General features: G+C 32.9%; 2 protein-coding genes across 2 annotated transcripts; one reads left to right on the plus strand and one right to left on the minus strand.

Moving 5' to 3' along the window:
• Nucleotides 1–771: 771 nt before the first annotated feature.
• LOC109167552 (subtilisin-like protease SBT3.9) lies at nt 772–5,048 on the minus strand. The gene is made up of 11 exons (XM_019316579.1): nt 4,728–5,048; nt 4,527–4,624; nt 4,301–4,398; nt 4,018–4,176; nt 3,291–3,402; nt 2,678–3,206; nt 2,494–2,588; nt 2,161–2,403; nt 1,929–2,043; nt 1,653–1,839; nt 772–1,567 (listed from the first exon to the last, which is right to left on the minus strand). The coding sequence occupies exons 1-11, from the start codon at nt 4,815–4,817 to the stop codon at nt 978–980; spliced, it is 2,316 nt and encodes a 771-aa protein (XP_019172124.1). The 5' UTR covers nt 4,818–5,048; the 3' UTR covers nt 772–977.
• Nucleotides 5,049–20,039: 14,991 nt separating this feature from the next.
• LOC109167516 (vacuolar iron transporter homolog 2-like) lies at nt 20,040–20,960 on the plus strand. The gene has a single exon (XM_019316538.1). It carries the CDS (start codon nt 20,163–20,165, stop codon nt 20,856–20,858), a length of 696 nt encoding a protein of 231 aa, XP_019172083.1. The 5' UTR covers nt 20,040–20,162; the 3' UTR covers nt 20,859–20,960.
• The last annotated feature ends 304 nt before the right edge of the window (nt 20,961–21,264 follow it).

The following is a 21,264-nucleotide window of genomic DNA, read 5'->3' on the forward strand; positions in this document are numbered from 1 at the left end:
TACAGTACAGAAATTATGAATGTGCAGTATAGAAATTATGAATCTACAGTATAGATTTTATAAATCTACAGTATAAAAATTATGGATGTAAAATTTAGAAATTATGAATCTACAATATAGAAATTATGAATGTACAGCGTGTCCACCATGCACATAGTGGACACGGGTCCATTAGTCCATAGCATAATTTGCCTTATATTAACGGGCCAACTGATTTATTTGGGCTAGTAACTATTAAATTGGGCCTGTAAAACTGACAAAGCCCAGATCTTATTTCAATTATCAAGCTGCTTTCTGCTTTCTGCTGTCTGCAGGTGCACGCCCAAGAAATCGTTCTTCTTCGGCTCTTCGCTGCACAGAAATTCTAACAGTTACGATTTCTCTAAAAACGCTGTTACGCTCACGGTAACGTCTTATTTCTTGGAGAATTCGATTTTTTTAATTTATAATTTCTCCATGTTTGTTTTCTGCCAATCTTTAATTTATATTCCTTTAATTTTTTTTTCCCCTCTGGCGCTTGTCCTTTTCTTCCTCACAATTTCTCGGTTTATTATGTAAATTTCAAGTATTAGTAGGGTAGAAAGGAAACTGTGTATGAATGTATATGCTGCTATATAGAACACAGGCAATTTCCAACAGAAAATGAGGTTATAAAGATTAAAGGTTGATTATGGCTAGTTGGGGTACTACATTTGCTATGCATATAGATTTTGTTGTGTTTTGAGTGAAAATAATTGGGTAAGAGTGGATGGAATTCTGGATGGCTATTAAATTTGTCAAGGTTTACTTTAAATTAAACACCATGAGCCAAAATTTCCAAAACCAGAACAAAATACCACCAAAAAATCTGATAATTACAAGTATTCTAATACTTCTAAGTTGGTTTAATGTAACCCATGGTTGAGGCTGAGTATGATCCACTATTGTGTTGCCCATTTGTGATCCACTTTGTTTTCTATATGATCTCTTCTTTGCAATTATCCTTTAGTTGCTCCATGGCCTTCATAACCCATAGGACCCTTCTTGGAGCCTGCAACTCTGACAACCAGAGGGGATGTGACCCTATATCTCCTGTTCCTCCACGAGTAAGACCCGAAAACATAGCCTTGTGATGGAGTAGCCACCGTGATATTCAGAGTGAACTTATGCTTCTGACCGAAGTGAGTGAAGGCTAGTCTTCTAGGCACCACGGTCACGTTGATTCCCCTTGGAGGGAACACTATTACCTTGTATACACTTCTTGGCCTCCCCACATTGGTCACGGTTCTAGTTACAGAAAAATGGTTTCTGAGATTCGGTACTGTAATTGATGGGTAGTTGAGTGCAGATGGCGATGATAGTGTTTGATCACAAGTGCTGTTGTCTCCCGTGACCAAATGCAGTGTTTTCTCGTCATATCCGATCGAGCAGAGGAAGGCTCTGTAATCCACCGGGTGTGCCTCGTAGACCAAACCGGGATCAAGAACTCTTCTCGGACTAACAAAGCCAGAACCAAAGTCAAACGCATTAGCTCTTCTTCCATCGGGATCTGCTGTGATTGGTTTGTGATGCTTGTTCATAACAGTGGCTGCATTGACAATCAATTAGTTGAAAAATTGATTGTAATTTCATTTAATCACTGATTGTATTGAACGAAAAATAAAAACAAAAACCTGTTGTCATGATTGCAGACTTGATAGCAGAAGGAGACCACGATGGATGCACAGCTTTTACCAAGGCTGCTATCCCGGTTACATGGGGACAAGCCATTGAAGTTCCAGAAAGTATGTTAAAATTCATATTCGAAATTGCAGGAGACCAAGCTGCCAGGATATTCAACCCAGGAGCTGCAACATCGGGCTGCAAAACAAGTCACGAACGTTGAACTGTACCGCTATCCATGACTACTATAAAGATCGTTTCAAAAGCTCGAGCATGTTCATTATTACCTTCAAAATTTCTGGAGTTACAGAATTAGGGCCTTTTGAAGAAAAGGCAGCCATATAAGGAGCAGCTCGAGTTCCTATAACGGTCTTAGCAGAGAGAATCCTCGACATAGGCTGGCTGTTAGGTATGAGAATAGAAGAACTTATGAATTGGAAGTCAATTTCATAGTTTTTATTACTGTAAGAACTAACATTTCCAGAAATGATGAATGAAAAAGCGGTTTGCCAAACTAACCGTGTTCTCCTAATGTAAGAAAGGATCTTATTGCCAACCCGTCTCCCAACGGTTGCTGCAGGGATCGAAAAGGGAATGGCAACGTCATAATTTGCGTCATCTATAAGAACCATCCCAATCCCGCCAGCCTTTTTAACCACCGACCCTTTTGCAAGCTTCGACTCTGTTGAGCTTCCAGCATGTCTGCACACGAGAACCTTCCCTTTGGCCTTGGTTCTATTCAAAGAACTCTCCAAGCAGTAACTAGTACAGAAAAATGCCAAGTACCTTTAGATTATTGTTCAATCGATACATATCTAAATTTCACAAACACCCAAGTACCTTTCGCTTCACCTGGATTGATAAGGAGTGAAGAATCCACTAAAAGCCTGGGCAGCCGAAATGATTCTTGCAGACGTATTCATTTGATGAGTGCTAAGACTTTCGCCCTTCCAATAACAACCAAGAAATCTATAAGAAGTTAAGAACATCGTGGTTAATCTTTAAAATTCACACGAATATAAAGACTGTTGGTTACCGTGAAGTGGGTTCCGTTTCCAAGGATGATATCCGACGTGAATTCCCTGTCAGTTGAACTAGCGGCAACTGTAACCAACCAAGGAGCAACATTAGTCGCTGATCCCACACTTCCTTGGTTTCCAACCGAGGAAACCACGGTTATTCCATGGCTTACAGCGTGAAACGACCCCACAGAGATAGCATCGTCGAAATAATCTCCCTGAGGAGCATCTGGACCCAAAGATAGAGACAGGACTTTAACCCCGTCTCTAATTGCATCATCAAATGCCGCCAACATATCTGCATCATAGCAACCCGATATCCAACAAGTCTTGTACACCGCTATCCTGGCCATAGGCACACCGCCTCTAGCTCCTCCAGATGCCAATCCTCTATAAGTTATGTTCGCTACATAGCGACCAGCTGCCGTTGAAGCTGTGTGGCTGCCATGGCCATTACTGTCCCGAGCTGACCTAAAGGTTATGGTCTTCCCAGAACTTTCTTCGGCTTCATAGCCACTCAAGTAATATCTAGCGCCAATTATTTTCCTACAAAAGCCAATAATTTCTCAAACTTTGCATTCATTTAACTAATCAATAATCCCCAAGAAACGGAAGGCAAAAACCAAAAACCTGTTACATGTCGATGCATTGAACGCCTCCCCTGGTTGGCATTGTCCCTTCCATCCAGCAGGCACCGGAGGCATGTCAGCATCACTAAAACTCGGAGACTCGGGCCAAATCCCTGTTTCGTAGATTGTCTTAACTCAATACCAATATCAAATTTAGCTTGGAGAAAGGGTTGAAATAGCAATACTATAGTACAGATGAACCAAAAATCTCAGGCAGGCAACATTTCATTTATGGTCCAATAGTACAATAAAAACATTTGACTGTTAAACAAATATTTCAGGCCTTAATTTAGTCGGTGTCATGTGGACAATGAAACAGTGCAAACATAAAATGTCATCAAAACTATAGGTTGAAATAGTACGAACTACTAAAAATCTAATTCAGCCGTCCCATTGTCTTTAAAATGATTGAGATCAATAATTATTGGCGATAGAGACAGACTGACGGTGAGCCAAAGGAAATATCTTCCCCTTGTTTCAAACCCGCTACCACAACAAGTGTAGTCAAGAATCAAGATTATTTTAAGTATACACAACCCTAGTCTAAATTACAGCAACTAATCAACACTCTTCTTCTTCTTCTTTCAAGCCAAGTAAACGAAGATCAATAATAATCGATGATAAAGATAGCCATGATTAAGTAAGCGATGAACACTCTTCTTCTTTTCTTTGAGTACATGTTATTATTCTAACCAAAAGAAGTTCGAGGAAATGAACAGAGAGGTCACCTGTATCAATAAACCCGATTATGACATTAACTTGGTTCTTGGTAGAAAAGCCGGGAATTTCCATTCTGTCATGACTACTTAACCCCATGAAATCCCACGAACGAGTCGTATGCAGGGTCCTCTTTCGATTAGGAAACACCGATACCACACCAGGCATTTCTGTTTGCATTTATCCAACATAAAGCACAAATATATCACCAAAACTTTACTATTTAAAACCATAGAAGCTTGCTTAGTTGCTTCTTTCTCAATTGAATTAGGTGCTTAACCAAAGGGGACTTACTGGAGATTTCAAAGGCTTGTTCTTCTGTCAACTTGGCAGCAAAGCCTTTAAAACCATTCTTATAACTATACACATGAGAAGCCTTGGCTTCTTCAAGACTACACCATCAACAAGTCCATTCACCAAGTCAAGTTATAGCCAAATCAATACAACACAGAGATGAACCAAAAACACAAACTTTTAGGAAAAAAAGATGATCAGAGAAGCAGAAAGAACAAGAAATGACCTTCCTCTATGAACAGTAGTCAGCATATAGTGATGCTGCTTCATAAGATCATCTGGGTCATCATCCCTCCCTTTTCTTCCCATATACACCACATACACCTACAATTCACAAAAACAACAAAAACAACCTTAAATATCATCAAAGACTCTTAAATACACAATTATACAGTGTGTTCTTGAATGATATGCAAGGGCAGTATACCTTGGAAGAAAGGCAGAGGGCAATCTCTGAAAGAAGAACACAGACACACAGGAAAATGACATTCTTTCTGGGAATTCTCAATGAACCCATTCTCCTATTTGGTTGCCTGAAGCTAAAGGCTAATCAATGAAAGTAGGTTTTACAGAAAACGATGAGGTCTTTATAGAATGAGCCGAAATAAAAGATGTTTGGTTTCAGAGATACACTGTGCTGCTTTCCCTCTCACTCCACTGTTACAAGTGGGGCGGGGGAAAGGGGTATAAACATGTAAAATGGACAATCTTTGTAGCATAGACCACTAAAGATTTGATCTTTTGAGAGATAGATGATTCATCAAGAACGGCGGTTCTGCACGATTGCATTTTTATCACCGAAAGAGGATGAAAACAAAAAATTATTATACTTAACAGAAGAGTGTGATTCCATAAAGAATAATATGTATACCCATCTTCGTATTATTGGTAATAATTCATGCCAATAATAAGTTTTCATATTTTAATCCGTTAATAAAGAGAGGTAATTATAAAAGTGAAAAACATTACATAATTCTATTAGGTACGATCAATTGATATTATAGAATTTTTCATATTGTATTTAGAGTAATATTATAGTTTTGTGAATATAATGTAAAAAATATTGTGTGATGTGGTGAGTTGTAATTGATTGATCTAATCGGTCTCTATTCGAGATTGTGTATTGATTTTATAAGTACGTACTAATGAGTATAAAATTACAAGTATAACATCTTAATTCTTTGATTTATGTGAAAACCTACTGTTGTTATCTGAAAATACAAGTATAACATTTTAGGTGAAATCCTCCTGCGCAAACTATATCGTGCACCAGGGTGCACAATGCATTGTGCGCCCTGAGAATTTGTGTATTACGTTAAGAGTTTATGTGTATTATGTTAAAAGTTTATGTGTATTATGTATTATGTTAAGATTATGTGGATAACGTTAGGAGTTTATGTGTATTCTACTATACAATTATGTACATACGAAACAGGAGATTTATAGGGCGCACAATGCATTGTGCGCCCTGGTGCATGATATAACAATTGATCCTCCTTATGGCGCAAAGGGCCACATAGAGGTAAATATTAATAAATTGATAACGCTCAGTTACAAGTACTAACTAGCCTTAAATCTCCAGGCCAATTGTTTCACCCAAAAGAGGTGCCTACAGTTCAGCAAGGAGATTAGTCAATGTGTTCAATGGTGAAAACTCATGTACACCCAAAAAAATTACAAGTACTAAGTAACACAATTCATGTACCTAAATACATAAAATTAATTAATACGGAGTACCTTTTATAATAAAAAAAAAAAAAAAAGAAATTTTACAATCACATATAGGTTATAATAAAGCCGTGTACTTTACAAAGTTATATTTTTTGCTTTATTTTATCATATGTATATAGGAGGAAGAATTACAATTTATAAAGTAGTGTAAAACATAACTTTATAGAATACAAAAGATGGTAGAATTTTTCATAAAAAATATTCACAATAAAAATTAAAACTTTTAATGTTTAAAGTTGAGGAGGTCTACCTCTTATCATGTACCAAAAGTTCATTGGATAACACTGATTTTAAAAAAGAGTAGTGGTGCATGCAGTAGATTTGCTTTTAACTTGAATCAATACTGAGGTCCTCCACTACATTTCATGGCACCAACACTTTTAAAAAGAAAGAAAAAATATTCCTTTCAAGTCATTTTAAAGATGCATTATGTATTGCACTGCAAAACAAAACATAAAATAATGCATTATAACAACTGATGTTTGATCATAGTATGTTATTGTGTTGAAATAGATGTTACAAGAATATTGAATTGGAAAGTGATTCGTTGGTGACTATGAAGAAAATCATATCGAAGAACACAAGAAGGATCTTTTCCTGCACATAATCAATGTCATTAAACTGGTCATAAGTAGGAATTGAAGATGTAACATTCTTTATGACCATAGAGAAACAAATTGCTATGCAGACTAGATAGCATCAAATGCGGGTGTCTTCAAGAAAGGCTTCACATTTTGGAGTATTTTTTGAATGAAATGAGACATGTTCTTGTAGTTGATATTGAGGATGTTTGGTAAATAACTGTTAGCTGATTGGGTTAGTGTGTTTAACTAGTTGATAGCACTATCTGATTATAGAAAGATGTTTGATAAAGTATAGTAGTTGTTAGTTATAGTTGATTACATGCAAAATGACTTTTTAAAACTGCTTTGAGCACCTTTTTAAATTTTAGCGTTTTAGAACAATAAGCTGTTACAAAAAACTCATTAATCAAACACTTATATTAATTGTTTAACCAAGTCAAGCAACTAATAATAGTAATCAAATAAACCAAAATTGACTGATAAGCTAACTATGTTACCAAACATGGTCATTCTCGATATTGATGATGGCAATGTTTTAATCATAATTTAATGGTTAAAACATGGTCATAGGAGTGAAGTTTGGGAAGAATGACCAAGGATCGAGTCTCATCAGCCACAGTGTGAGAGTAGTGGGAGTAACCTCTCAAAGGAAGTGAAGGGAGCAGAGTAGTGGGAGTAACCTCTCAAAGGAAGTGAAGGGAGCATGAGGGCTCCTTGTGCGCACTAAGCAAAGGTCTAGCAACTATGATTCATGCTCTGTCAAGTCGGGCGTGAATTACCATAATTTATATTGGGGTTGGGGATTCAAACTTTTGGGAAGAAGGGTTAAAACACGTTATCATCAAAGGTGGGCAAGAAAGTCCAAATGTGAACAAACCAGCCCCAAGTGATTAAAAAGACACTAGGGCTATTATGTCATGATTAAATGTAGTAATTAGGTAAAAAGGTACATTCATGGAATATTATGGCTGATGGAGGCAAGCAAATGTGTAGTTCAAACTACTCATGATTTTCTGGTATCCCTTAGTAGGTAATAATATTTTTATGATGTAGCCTGTAGCCTGTAGGTATAATATATGCACACACTACACTTAACTTATTTTTAGTTCACTGGAGTATATCTTCAAGGTTTTTAACCTATTCACAAATAAGATAAAATAATAATAATAATAAGGGAAAAGAGTCAAATAGACCATCGAACTTTAGCTTAAAAGTCAATTAGACCCCTAAACTTTTTAAAGGTGTAATTACACCCATCAACAATTCATTTAGGTGCAATGAAGTCCAAAAACAAGTTAATGACCTGCTAGCACAGGTCATTAGGGTTCAGGCCACCTTCCGGCGAATTTTTTGACAAAAAAATGTGACCAGCAACCGACTCAGATTTGCCAAAAATTTCGACGGTCACTTCTTTTGTCGAAAATTTCGCTGGTCACTTTTTTTTTTTTTTTTTTTTTTTTGCCGAAAAATTCGCCGGAATGTGGCCTGAACCCTAATGACTTGTGATAGCAGGTCATTAATTTGTTTTTGGGCTTCATTGCACTTAAATGAATTGTTGATGGGTGCAATTGCACCTTTAAAAAGTTTAGGGGCCTAATTGACTTTTAAGCTAAAGTTCGAGGGCCTATTTGACCCTTTTCCCTAATAATAACAATAATGACCAAAACAATACAGTGAAAGTTCTTATTATTTTATTTTGTCATTTTTTCATAATTTCTTTTGAGAGTGTGGGGGTAAACAAACATTATAAAACAAAAATATAAATAAAAATAATAAAGGTACGGATCTATGAAGATAAGGTATGGTGGAATTATTTGATTATTACCATATACCCATTCCCCACCCATCATAAACATCTCTATAAATGTCACAATTTTATTGACTATTACGGAGTATATATTATTATACTATATTATTTTATTGACAATTACTTGCTCTCACGTACTTTAACCCTACATTATATGCATAGGAAATTCTAACCTTTAATTACCACTCTCAAATGTCCCATCAATATGGACAATAAATTATACTATGTTTCATTTTTTATTGGGTAATAAAAAGAAATTGTAATCACTATTTAATGATATATATATATATATATATATATATATATATATATATATATATATATATATATATATATATATATATATATATATATATATATATATATGATAAATTTTGTTTCTGTGTGTAATAATCTGTAAATTACAGAGGAGAGATAAATCTCATTAAGAATGCTATGTATTTCATTTTATACTATGATTATGTACCATTCATTAATCAAACATTTTTTTCACTTATTTTTTTATAATTGTCAAATTTAATTTTTTGTACTTATTCAACGAAGTACCTGATACAAACTTATAACATTTTTATAACTAAGGTTACAAGGAGCACTTGTTCAAATAAATAAATAAATAAATATATATAGTGTTTTTTAAATGTGTGTTATACTTTGCCAAAGGTACTATACATACAAAGAGTACATGATACCATGATAGAGTGGAGTGCATGAACTTGTATGATATATTGAGGATGGTAAAATATGATACAGAGAAGAAGAACGAAGCTTTTATAGCCAATGGAGACAGAGGCGGTTATACCAGAATTCAAAAACTTGTATAGTTACATTGATGCCCTTCTTCGTTTATATCATCCTTCATCACAACTTACAAAACACAATCTACAACTTTGTAAAGTATACAATATTGTAATGCAAGAGATTTTTTAAGTAAATATTATGGAGTATAAAAATAAAGAGTAAATACTTAAAATCGTCCCTCGACTATAGCTAAATTCACAAATTGGTTCTCAACTTTCAATTTCAACCAATTAAGTCCTTAACTTTGCAATTTTGACACGATTTAGTCCTCCATCTATTTGACCATTTTTTGACCGTGATCGACGATCTCCAGAAGAACCTTCAGCTCTCGTCAGAGCACGTGGAGGCCTCCAGGATGACGTTGCACCGGTTCGGAAACACGTCGTCTTCTTCGCTCTGGTACGAACTCAACTACATTAAATCCAAAGGGAGGATGAAGAAAGGCGATCGGATTTGGTAGATTGCTTTCAGCAGTGGATTCAAATGTAACAGTACGGTCTGAAAATGCAACCGGGACCTTAAAAACCCAACGATGGACCATGAAATTACATATATATCTTCAAAAATCACAGTCAACAAACGGTCAAATAGACAGAGGACCAAATTGTGTTAAAATTACAAAGTTAAGGACTTAATTGGTTGAAATTGAAAGTCGAAGACCAATTTGTGAATTTAGCTATAGTCGAGGGACCATTTTGAGTATTTACTCAAAAATAAATTACTAGTATAAATGACCGAGTCAAGTTTAGTTTTAAAAAAATGAATACAGTAATATTTTAAAAATATTCACTAGGGACGACAATAGACAACTAGACAAGGGCATAGACTATGAAACTATGAGTCTATGACTCTATTCCCCATTATTGTCAACCCTATATAATTCTTAAAATTAAACTAAAATTCCAAAAATTATACAATTTAAATCCCAATATTAACCAAATCATATAAAAAGCTATGTATAGTATGTGATTTTATATATATATATATATATATATATATATATATTAACCAAATCATATAAAAAGCTATGTATAGTATGTGATTTTATATATATATATATATATATATATATATATATATAATTTATTTATTTATTTATTTATTTATAGATAAAAATGTAATTAAATAAATATATACATTTATATAATACATTATATTTACACACACAAAACATTTCCTGTAAAGAAATTGTATGTCATTTGAATACTTACATTGTTTCTATTACTTAAACCAATCAAACACTGTAATACAATTCTTAAAATTGATGTATTCGGAACTAAATTAACAATGTAATATAATTTGTATTCTATTCTTTATCTATTTAATTCTTTATAGAATAACATTTATATTCTTACAAAATCACTAAACATCTTGTGCTTGGATGTCATATAGTAACTTCTTTCATATAAGAGATCATGAGAGCAAGCCTTAATGGGGTGTTGTTGTGTGCTTAGTCAATTAGCTTGTTATTGTCGGTGCTTTTTTGTTGGAGTGCTACGAATAATTCATATGCATATATATTTCTTACAACTATTCCAACCAACTAATATATATATTTATATATATAATCTCGTACATATGATATGATTGAATAAAATTGTTTTCCCACACATGCATGTCTCTCGCAGGAAACAAAACGTGGGGGCGTAGGTAAGATTGTATAGTTAGTAGAAAGCAATCAGAGTTTTGTCTTTCCTTTTACAAGAAGCTAAGGGACCATAATTCAACATTCATTAACCATAATTTTACTCCATCAAGAACAATTTATAGTCTTGTTATTTCAGCCCGTCAACAATAGATAACCTTCTCCCAAAAAGTTGAATTTCCAATTCTGGCTCGACAGAGCATTTGGGAAGTTGTAAATCACAGTAATTCAGCGGGTATAATTTCCACACTATCACTGTCGAGGTTTGAACATAGGTCTCTTCTCCTAAATACTACATACTCAACCATTAACCTAAGTCCGTGCAAGCATGTTAGTAATGTAATTAGTCTGTCCAGTATTTTATATTATATGTTTATATTTCTAGTGGTTGAGATTTAGTCCAAGTCTCTAGCCTACAGGATAGGAGAATAATGTGTAGACTTTAATATAGTTTAGACTCTCTCTCTGTAATCATTCATTCAATTCAGATTACTATCATCTCAATTCAGTACCTGACTATCACCCGTCTGGATCTTGCCTACTCAGTCAACAGGTTATGCCAGTTTATGCACACCCCGACCACAGAACACTGGGCTTTGCTGAAAAGGGTCTTACGGTACATTAAAGGCACGCAAGACTATGGGTTACGCCTTACATCTTCGGCTTCCTCTGACCTGCACACCTACTCCGACTCGGATTGGGCTGGGTGTCCGATAGATCGAAAATCTACCAGTGGCTATGCAATGTTCTTAGGTGATAATTTAGTTTCCTGGGTTTCTCGCAAGCAGCGCACCGTCGCCCGATCCTCGACAGAAGCTGAGTATAAGGGTCTTGCAGATGTTTCAGCTGAGGTGACATGGGTAGTCTCTTTACTTCGTGAGCTTGGGTTACACTCTGGTCAGCCTGCAACATTGTGGTGTGATAATCTGGGAGCCACTTATCTCGCTGCGAATCCGGTTTTTCACGCCCGTATGAAACACGTTGAAATCGACTACCACTTCGTTCGTGACAAGGTTGCAAGTGGTGACTTCATTGTCAACTTTGTCTCCACCAAAGAGCAGCTTGCGGATATCTTCACCAAACCACTACCTGCTCCACGCTATCAGCTGCTTAGGGACAAGCTCAATGTTGTTCCTCTCCAACCTTGTGCTTGAGGGGGTGTGTTAGTAATGTAATTAGTCTGTCCAGTATTTTATATTATATGTTTACATTTCTAGTGGTTGAGATTTAGTCTAAGTCTCTAGCCTACAGGATAGGAGAATAATGTGTAGACTTTAATATAGTTTAGACTCTCTCTCTGTAATCATTCATTCAATTCAGATTACTATTATCTCATCAAGCAGCAATAGATAACATATATATATATATATATATATATATATATATATATATATACACACACACACACGAGAATTATAATACGAGATTTATATATAGTTTATCTCCCGTTCTTTTATTAGTTAGGGTTATAATACGAGATTTAATTTACTTAGGACATACTCACATACTCTTAAATAGTAACTGTGAATTTCTCTCATCACTCAAAAATAAAAAATGAATTATTGAAGATTCATCATTCATAAGCACCGGTCCCCACCAATTCAATAAGGCAACAAATTAAACTCCAAAATTTCTTAACACATATTATGTTATGATAGTGATGAGTATTATGAAAGCACCAACGTCGTGGATCAAACCATGATGATATATAATATATTGATGATTATCATTATATAGTTGTCAGGTAGCTTAGCTTTCCTCCGATAACTAACATGGACAAATAATGTTTACATGGAAACATATGACTGATATGAGGATCTTTTGCTTGATCTGATTACAACAATCCTGTTTTGATGAGGAAAAAAACTTGTATTCGAAAGTCAAATGAGAATTCATATCACAATTCACAACCATGTGAACACGTAGTTAGAAAACTTTAGTACGTATAGGTTAACGAGGATTTATTGAATAGCTTAATTTTAATTCTCGATATTGATAATTCTTATTTATTGGTCCGTTTAGAAATAGAAAATTATTTTTTAAATTTTTCTATGTTTGGTTATTCACGAAAAATAAAGTCAAAGAAAATAATTATTCTGATTATTAATGACAAAAAAATTCAATTTAGAAAAAAATGTCTTCCTAAATATTTAGTCAAAAGATATTTTTTTTCAAATTTTTATTTTCCTATATTTATTTTTACTCTCCATCTTTTTTTTCTTCTAGTTTCCAGGTTATTATTATAACCACCACCACACAACCACTACCATTGCTTAATAATAATAATAATAATAATAATAATAATAATAATAATAATAATAATAATGATGATGATGATGATGATGATGGTAAAGTTGTCATTTATTGTGGAATTTCAATTTCAGGAGACCCTATCTTAAAACAATACATTATCTTTGTTGCACCTGTCATGTATTACGTTGCTTTGAAAAATTTCAGGAAACCCTATCTTAAAACAGTATATTATCTTTGTTGCACCTGTCATGTATTACATTGCTCTGAAATTCATTTAAAACTTGTTAATTTTTTTTTTTAGATCTTTCATGCACAATGATAACCCAAACACTTACATAACTATGGCGTCCAAATTAGTTTGCGTTTCCTTTCAAGTTACTCACTAATTAATCACTTATCCCTCATTCACATAACTGCCTTAATTATCTTGAAATCTATATGCAAAATGAAGAATCTATCAACCAAAGCATGGCTGATAATAAATTAAAATACTGTAACTGGGATATGATGGAGATGGAGGGGTCAACCACTCAATATCAACCTACGTACAAACAAATACTATGTCACATTCATGCATTTATAATGGGAAAGCTAAATATCAGTCTTAAATGTGTATAGTATAGTATAGCTACCTTACATCAAACCAAACTTGGACGATTAGGTTTACTCCCAAAAAAAAAAAAAAAAAAAAAAAAAATCCTAACGAACCATTATTTAATACGGAGTATGATTTTTTTGTTAATAATATCTCAAAAATTGTACTTTATTTAATAAAAAAAAAACTTTGAATTATGGGGTAAGTACGATGAAATTAAATGAAGGGTTTCCTTTCCAAAAATAAAAAATAAAAAAATGAAGGGTTGGTAGCATCATAGGAGAAAATCAAGATATACTTGGAAAGATCCATTGAGTCACCGTGATTTACATCCTCCCACATGCTCTGTCGGGTCGGAGTGTATCGATTACATTTTTAACCATTAAGATAACAATAAGCCAATAACTAACCAAAAATTAATCAGACAAAATGAGTAAATTGACATTTTTTGGATGACAAGAAAAAATTGCAGCCTCTATCTAATGGTACGGTGTGTATTAAGTAAATTTCATAGATGTTGGCAAAAATTGAACATATAGCCTTTATGTACAAAAATAATGTTCTACCCACTCACTATATAGAGTCGATTATCTCTATATATATCTACTATACTAATAAGAGCCCAAGAAAGTTAGACCTATAATGGGTAGAAAAAATGGCGGTCACAGATTTTAATCAAATGAATGGCTCAGATTGATTAAAAGATTGATCAGATTTAAATTTTACACTAAAATTTCCGTTACTAATTCCGTTAAAATTTTAAGAATTGCCGTTAGTTCACCGTTAACTTACTCATTGATTTCAATAAAAAAAGTCTTAGGTTCGAACCTCATCCCAATCAAAGTTGGCATAATTAGTACTCTATTTTACTCTTATTAAATTATATAAATAATAATTTAGTAGTTACAACAAAAAATAATTCATATGCATTTCTTTAATTTAGAATTATGTGTCCACAATGCCTTTATTAAAAAAAAATTATTCATTATCAATAAATTAAATAAGTTCGAACCTCATCCCAATCAAAGTTGGCATAATTAGTACTCTATTTTACTCTTATTAAATTATATAAATAATAATTTAGTAGTTACAACAAAAAATAATTCATATGCATTTCTTTAATTTAGAATTGTGTCCACAATGCCTTTATTAAAAAAAAAATTATTCATTATCAATAAATTAAATAAGAGAAATAATTTTATTAGTTATATTGTCTTTATTTTTATTCAATATAAAAATTCTTTATATTCAAATTTATTAATTGATTATATTCGCTACATTGTCCTTACAATGTCTTTATTTAGTGAAAAAAAATTATTAATTATCAATAAATTAATTAAAAGAAATATTTTCATTAGTTATATTGTCTTAATTTTTCTCAAATGTAAAAATTTTTACATTCAAATTCATCAATTGATTATATTCACTACATTATCTATTATCTTTTTTGTGCACTATTTTTCTAATTAAATATCAAAGTTATAATACAAAATAATGCTATATATTTATTTACCAAGTATTTTATTAATACCATGAAAAAATTAAAAAAATATAATTAATAAAGCCAACCATATTAACTACTTGAGAGATTTTGTGACAAAGAGAGTATTCAAATCACACAACAAATTGAAGTGAGAACTACCTCGCAATGTCCTTGTTTGACAATCAGCAGTTAGCGGATTATACTAGCGGATTTGACCAGCGAATTTATTTAATTATTAACATTGGGTAGAAAAAATGACCGCCAAATTATTAAATCAAATGAATGGTTCATATTGTTCAGGTTTTAATTTTTTTCTTTTAATATTTTCTAATTTATCCTTAATTATATGATTATCCATTTAACTTTTCCGTTAATTCACCGTTAGTCTAATTCTAATATTAAAGTCTAATATAGAATTATAACTACACCATTAATCTAATTCTAACATTAAAGTCTTAATAGAATTTAACCACAAATCCTAATGTCGGAATCTCCTCAAACAATATTAGTATATATTTAATATTTTATGCCATAATTTTTATTTGTTCTCCCTTATGTCCCGTATTTGGTTTCAACTATACCTATACAATTATTTTATTGACAATTATAATCAATCTTGACTATATTATCTTGCATTTGTAAACTTAGAATTACCTATTTAACTCGCATGGGCTTAGCTCAATGGTTTAGTGGGTAGTATTTGGGAGAAGAGACCAAGGTTTGAACCTCGGCGGCGGCAGTGCGGGAATTATATCCAAAGTGGGCAGATTCCTCGTGCGTATCAGCATTTGGCCCTGTCTGCTGAACCATTGAGTCACCGTGATTTACAACTTCCCACAATGCTCTGTCGGGTCGGGGACTCAACCTTTGGGAGAAGAATTATCTATTTAAATACGCAAATTCAACCTTCAATTATCTATGCATGAACAATTTCAATATAATCCTGCCTTAATATACTTTAAAGTACTTAATTTAACAAAAAAGTATTGGGCATTATCCCAATCGCGCAATGCGCGTAAAAAACTAGTATATATATATATATATGTGTGTGTGTGTATCAGTGTATAAAGGGACAAAATTAAAATTAATGGATGTCCAAGTCATCATCTTTAACGATCATCATCTTTTACTAAAAGAAATGTGGCAATAATAATTATACGATTCTTACTTTTACCTAGCCTGCCTTCTTTGTCCCTCTTGTCACAAGAAGCAGGGGAGTAGGAGTTGGTTGGTATAACTTCTTTCATATTGGGATTGCACTTGATTAGTAATGTATCAAAATAATTCATAGTTTTATATCTTATATATTATTTTTTAACCTAAGTATAAATACATAAAAAGAAAGAAATTTTTAAATAACGTCTATATTCGTATAACATATAAGGTGGGATTTGAATTTAATAAATGAATAACTTAGATACCTTTTTGATAACTACTTAGATACCTACTTAACCATTTAAATATGCATTGCTAGGCCTAAATTCACCAAAAATGTGCCATTTTGGACACTTTGAAGTTTGACTAATTTTATGGTGGTATAGATAAAAGACCAATATATTGTAATCCAAATATGATTACATGTAGTTGTTTATTTTTAAATCTTTTTAAAGTGTTTGTATATCATGGAATTGTATCAAATTTTTTGGGGTACTTGTAGCAAAATAAGAGAAAACAAAAAATAGTATGTATAACTTACTATGTAGTGTTATAAAGTATCATGCATAAAAATGAAAAAGTAGAAAAAGTCAATTATAATAAAAACAGTTATATCTTTCATAAACTTTGCTCAGTAATTTTTGTTAGAGTTAATTCCACCAAAGGTCCCTTGTCATCGGTGGCAATTTTAAATTTAGTCACAGACTATCGTTTTTGCCATTTAACATCTCATACTATTATTTTTTGGACACTTTTAATCTTTCTCATGACTTTTCCTATTTTTAGTAAGGGCAATTTTGTCTTTTAATATTTTTATTTTGTTATTTTTCCGGTTTAATTGGTTTAGGACTTTACTAAAAATCAATTGAAAAATATGGTTACTAAAAATCAAAATTTACCTAAAGTCCTAATATTCATAATTATAAAGTTATATATTCATAATTTTTTAACTTCATATTCAAAAGTATTGAATCTCTATATTCATAATTACAGAATTATATGCTCATAATTGTGTTCACAATTCCATGTTCATAATTTTTGAATTATATATTCATAATTATGAACAGTTTTGAAATCGTGTCCACCTTGCAAGGTGAACACGGTTCCACGGCATAATTTGCCCGATTCGTTACTACGTTATTTTTACCAGCCCATATAAACTCTATTTTATTAGCCCAAATTTCAATAGCAAATTCTTTAGTCCAATTTGATTTTTTGATGGATTCTTGGTTTGATGATTGATATGCAGATCGATCGGTTCCTGTTTTCTGTGTATTTTATTTTCTTATCCATATTCTGAAATAGGACAAAAACACATTTTTTTTAAAGGTTCCCCTACGACCTTTCAATGTCGCTTTTGCTCACTGCAGTTTAAGAATCTTTTTTTTTTTTTTGAAGATAGCAGTTTAAGAATCTTCAGTTCTGCAATTTTTGTTTGTCAAAATGGCCGTATGGAGCAATGGACAAAATTGTATAATAGAGCAAATAGGGAATGAAATAGCATTTTTAGAAATATACCTATTCCATTGTTTGGTATGTTCTTTTATTCTTAAGAGGGGAATAGCTCTACTGATGAGGACGCCTTGTATTAGGTACTAAATACGCGTGATGAGGACGCCTTGTATTAGGTACTAGTTACGACACGCGTATTGTGAGAATAGTCTAATGTTCAATTTGTAATTTTAAATTAATGTTTCAGAATTTATCAAAGTATCATTTAGTATCTTGGCGTATATTAATGTAAAATTATCAAATTTTTCATAAAAGTAAATATTTCAAGAATGCATAACTATGACCTGTGGCATAATTTATTATTATTATTATTATTATTTTCATAAAATTAACTGGTGCAATAGCAGTTTTAGAGGGAAACACCCTCACTGGATAGTACACCCAAGCATAATCTTTGCAATACAAAACTTTATTAATTGGTGTGATTCATGCTTCCTCCTATTGCCACTTCCGCCATAAATGAATTCTTGATTTAATCTAGTCCCGTGAGGCGCTTCACTGCAATTTTAGTACCTTGGCACAGTGCACCTTAAAAAATAGACTCAAATCCTCCTTCCCCAAAAAGACAATGATAATAGGCATAATTTTTCTCATCTATGATTAATATATACCGTAAATTAGGTGTACCGTTTCATCAATGCCCAATGCATGATTCTAATTGATTGATCAAAGTGCATGTTAAATTTTATATTGTATTTTTTTAATATACTCTAACATATTCATAGTATATGTTTACCAATTATGTCAATTTTGATTGGGATGATGTTCGAACTTAAGAACTTCCTTATAAAAATTAATTAGTAAGTTAAAGAATAATAAATAGTTAACGAAATATTCTGTTATTAAAGTTTACACCGCCAGAATGCATGAGTATTTAAGAAAAAATAAATGATATAATAGATGGTTAAGTAGGAAAAATAATATAAAAAATACTAAAATCAAAATAATATGAACTTGTTCATTTCAACAAACAATCACACCAACATTTTTTAATTTCGGGACCTAACTTTATTGGCTCTTTTTAAGTTTGTAGATGTAGATTCTTGAGTATTATATTTAGGAACAACATATATTTTTATAATGTCTAATTTGTCAACGGCTATTTTTGTTATATAATACAAAATTATTCAATAATAATAATATTAATAATAATACCTATGCAATGTGGATGAAATGACATATATGTGTGTTACAACTTAACCAAAGGGTTAGGATTTGCACTCTACCCTTTTTTGAGGTCTTACCCGGCACAATCAAATATAATATTAGTTTTGATGTTTGAGGTTTAGTGTACCTTGATTGAAAAAAAAAATGTAATCTAACCAAAAAAAAATAAATCAAATTATAATAATAATTTAGAATATAGAGTACGGTACTATATATATATATATATATATATATATATATATATATATATTAATTTGCACTTTTATTCCTTAAATTAACCACACATTGAAATGCAATTTCTGAAATTTATTTGTTTTGCAAATTAAACCAAATGATTTTTGTTCTTCTAATTAAGATTCATTATATTCTGTGGATCAATGGTGTTGCCATCATCAAACTAGGAATCTCCACCATCCAGAATGAATCATTGGGTAGTGGGTACAAAAGTAATGAAGTACCAAAAAAACCATTAACATCACAAACAAGGCAAACCTGGCCTATATTTACATGCACTTGTCGCAAATATTGCATCACAACAGCTAAGTGACAAAGTTGTTCCAATATGTTGGTAATACATATGAGAGTGTTTTGTAAATAGCTATTAGTGGATTGTGTTAGGGAGATTTGACTAGTTGATAAACATCAACTGATTGTATAAAGATGTTTAGTAAATTAGCTATTAGTTGATACTCCTGATAATCTATTACATGCAAAATGACATTCTCTAAAAGTTGATCGAAAAGACGACTCTAAACAACACTTTAAAATTTAGTTTTTTGAAGTAATAAGCTGTTACAAAAAAGTTACTTAATCAAACACTCATATATATATATATATATATATATATATATATATATATATATATATATATATATTAGTTAAATAGTTAATAGGGATCAAACAACCTAAAATTGACTGATAAGCCAATTATGTTATCAAACATGGCGGATTCGCTTTCTAGAGCATAGATAGATTTTGGTTGGTTCTTTATACTTTCTTAGAATTTAACGTTTGATGCCACCTAAGTGAATTTCTTTCATGCCCTTTAATTTATAGTATTAGAGGCGTATTGCCTACACACACCATATGTGTGCCTCCACTCAAAAAGCCACACTCCATTTCTGCATTAAACATGGCGCCATCATCATCATCATCATCATCTCCTCAGCTAGCTGATAAGTATGCCGACGAGAATCCGGTAAAGCAGTTGCAGCGGGGTCAGTGGTTGCGCGCCGCCATCCTGGGAGCGAACGACGGGTTGATGTCCACTGCGTCGCTCATGATCGGAGTTGGCGCGGCAAAAGAGGATCAGCGGGACATGATCCTCGCGGGGCTCGCCGGCGCTCTCGCCGGCGCTTGCAGCATGGCCGTCGGAGAGTTTGTTTCCGTGTCCACGCAGAGAGATATCGAGAAGTCAGTCCTCGCCGGAAGCTGCAGTACTGTAGAAGAAGAAGGTAAAATTAAGGTTGAGATAGTTAGCAATGCTTACCCGCAATCTGCCATTCAGAAACCAACTGAGCTATCCATGAAAGCTCTGCCGAACCCTTACAAGGCGGCGGGGGCATCTGGGATGGCTTTTCTGTGCGGATCACTCCCTCCTTTGCTCACGTCTATGGTGGCAGCACCCAACAATATAAGGATCATTATGATCGTAGGCTTGGCATCCGTAGCGCTGGCCGTATTCGGTGGAGCTGGAGCGTATTTTGGCGGATCGCCGGTGAGGAAATCCGCCGGAAGAGTTCTGGTTGGAGGCTGGATTTCCATGGCCATCACTTACGGAATGCTAAAATGTTTTGACAAAGATTCTAAAGGTGATGATGGTGATTAAAAATTTAATTAGCACGAGCTCGATCTTTCTACTTCTTGTACAGTGTATGTACTGCATATTCTTGAGTGTCCTGTACTGTACGTATTCTCTTGGTGGACAACATTGGGGAGATGACAACAAGGATTACATATATAAATAAATGGACTGGTTTTTGTATAACATTTTCATGTCTCTTATTTTACCTTATCATATTTACTATTCATTATTTGTCAAACTAATTAGATTTTCTTCGCTTATTTTTTTAAAATTATTTAAAAAAAATTGTGTTTTTTTTGAAAGCAAACAATAGGTATATTAAGAACTCATCAAACCAACAATAGGAGCGGGAGGGTATGAAACCCACGAACCCAAAACAAACAAGGAATGATGTCCGTGCAAGCACATGAGCCACATTTTTAATAATATT

This window comes from Ipomoea nil, unplaced genomic scaffold (genome assembly GCF_001879475.1).
Source record: "Ipomoea nil cultivar Tokyo-kokei standard unplaced genomic scaffold, Asagao_1.1 scaffold3169, whole genome shotgun sequence".
NCBI classification, from domain to species: Eukaryota; Viridiplantae; Streptophyta; class Magnoliopsida; order Solanales; family Convolvulaceae; genus Ipomoea; species Ipomoea nil.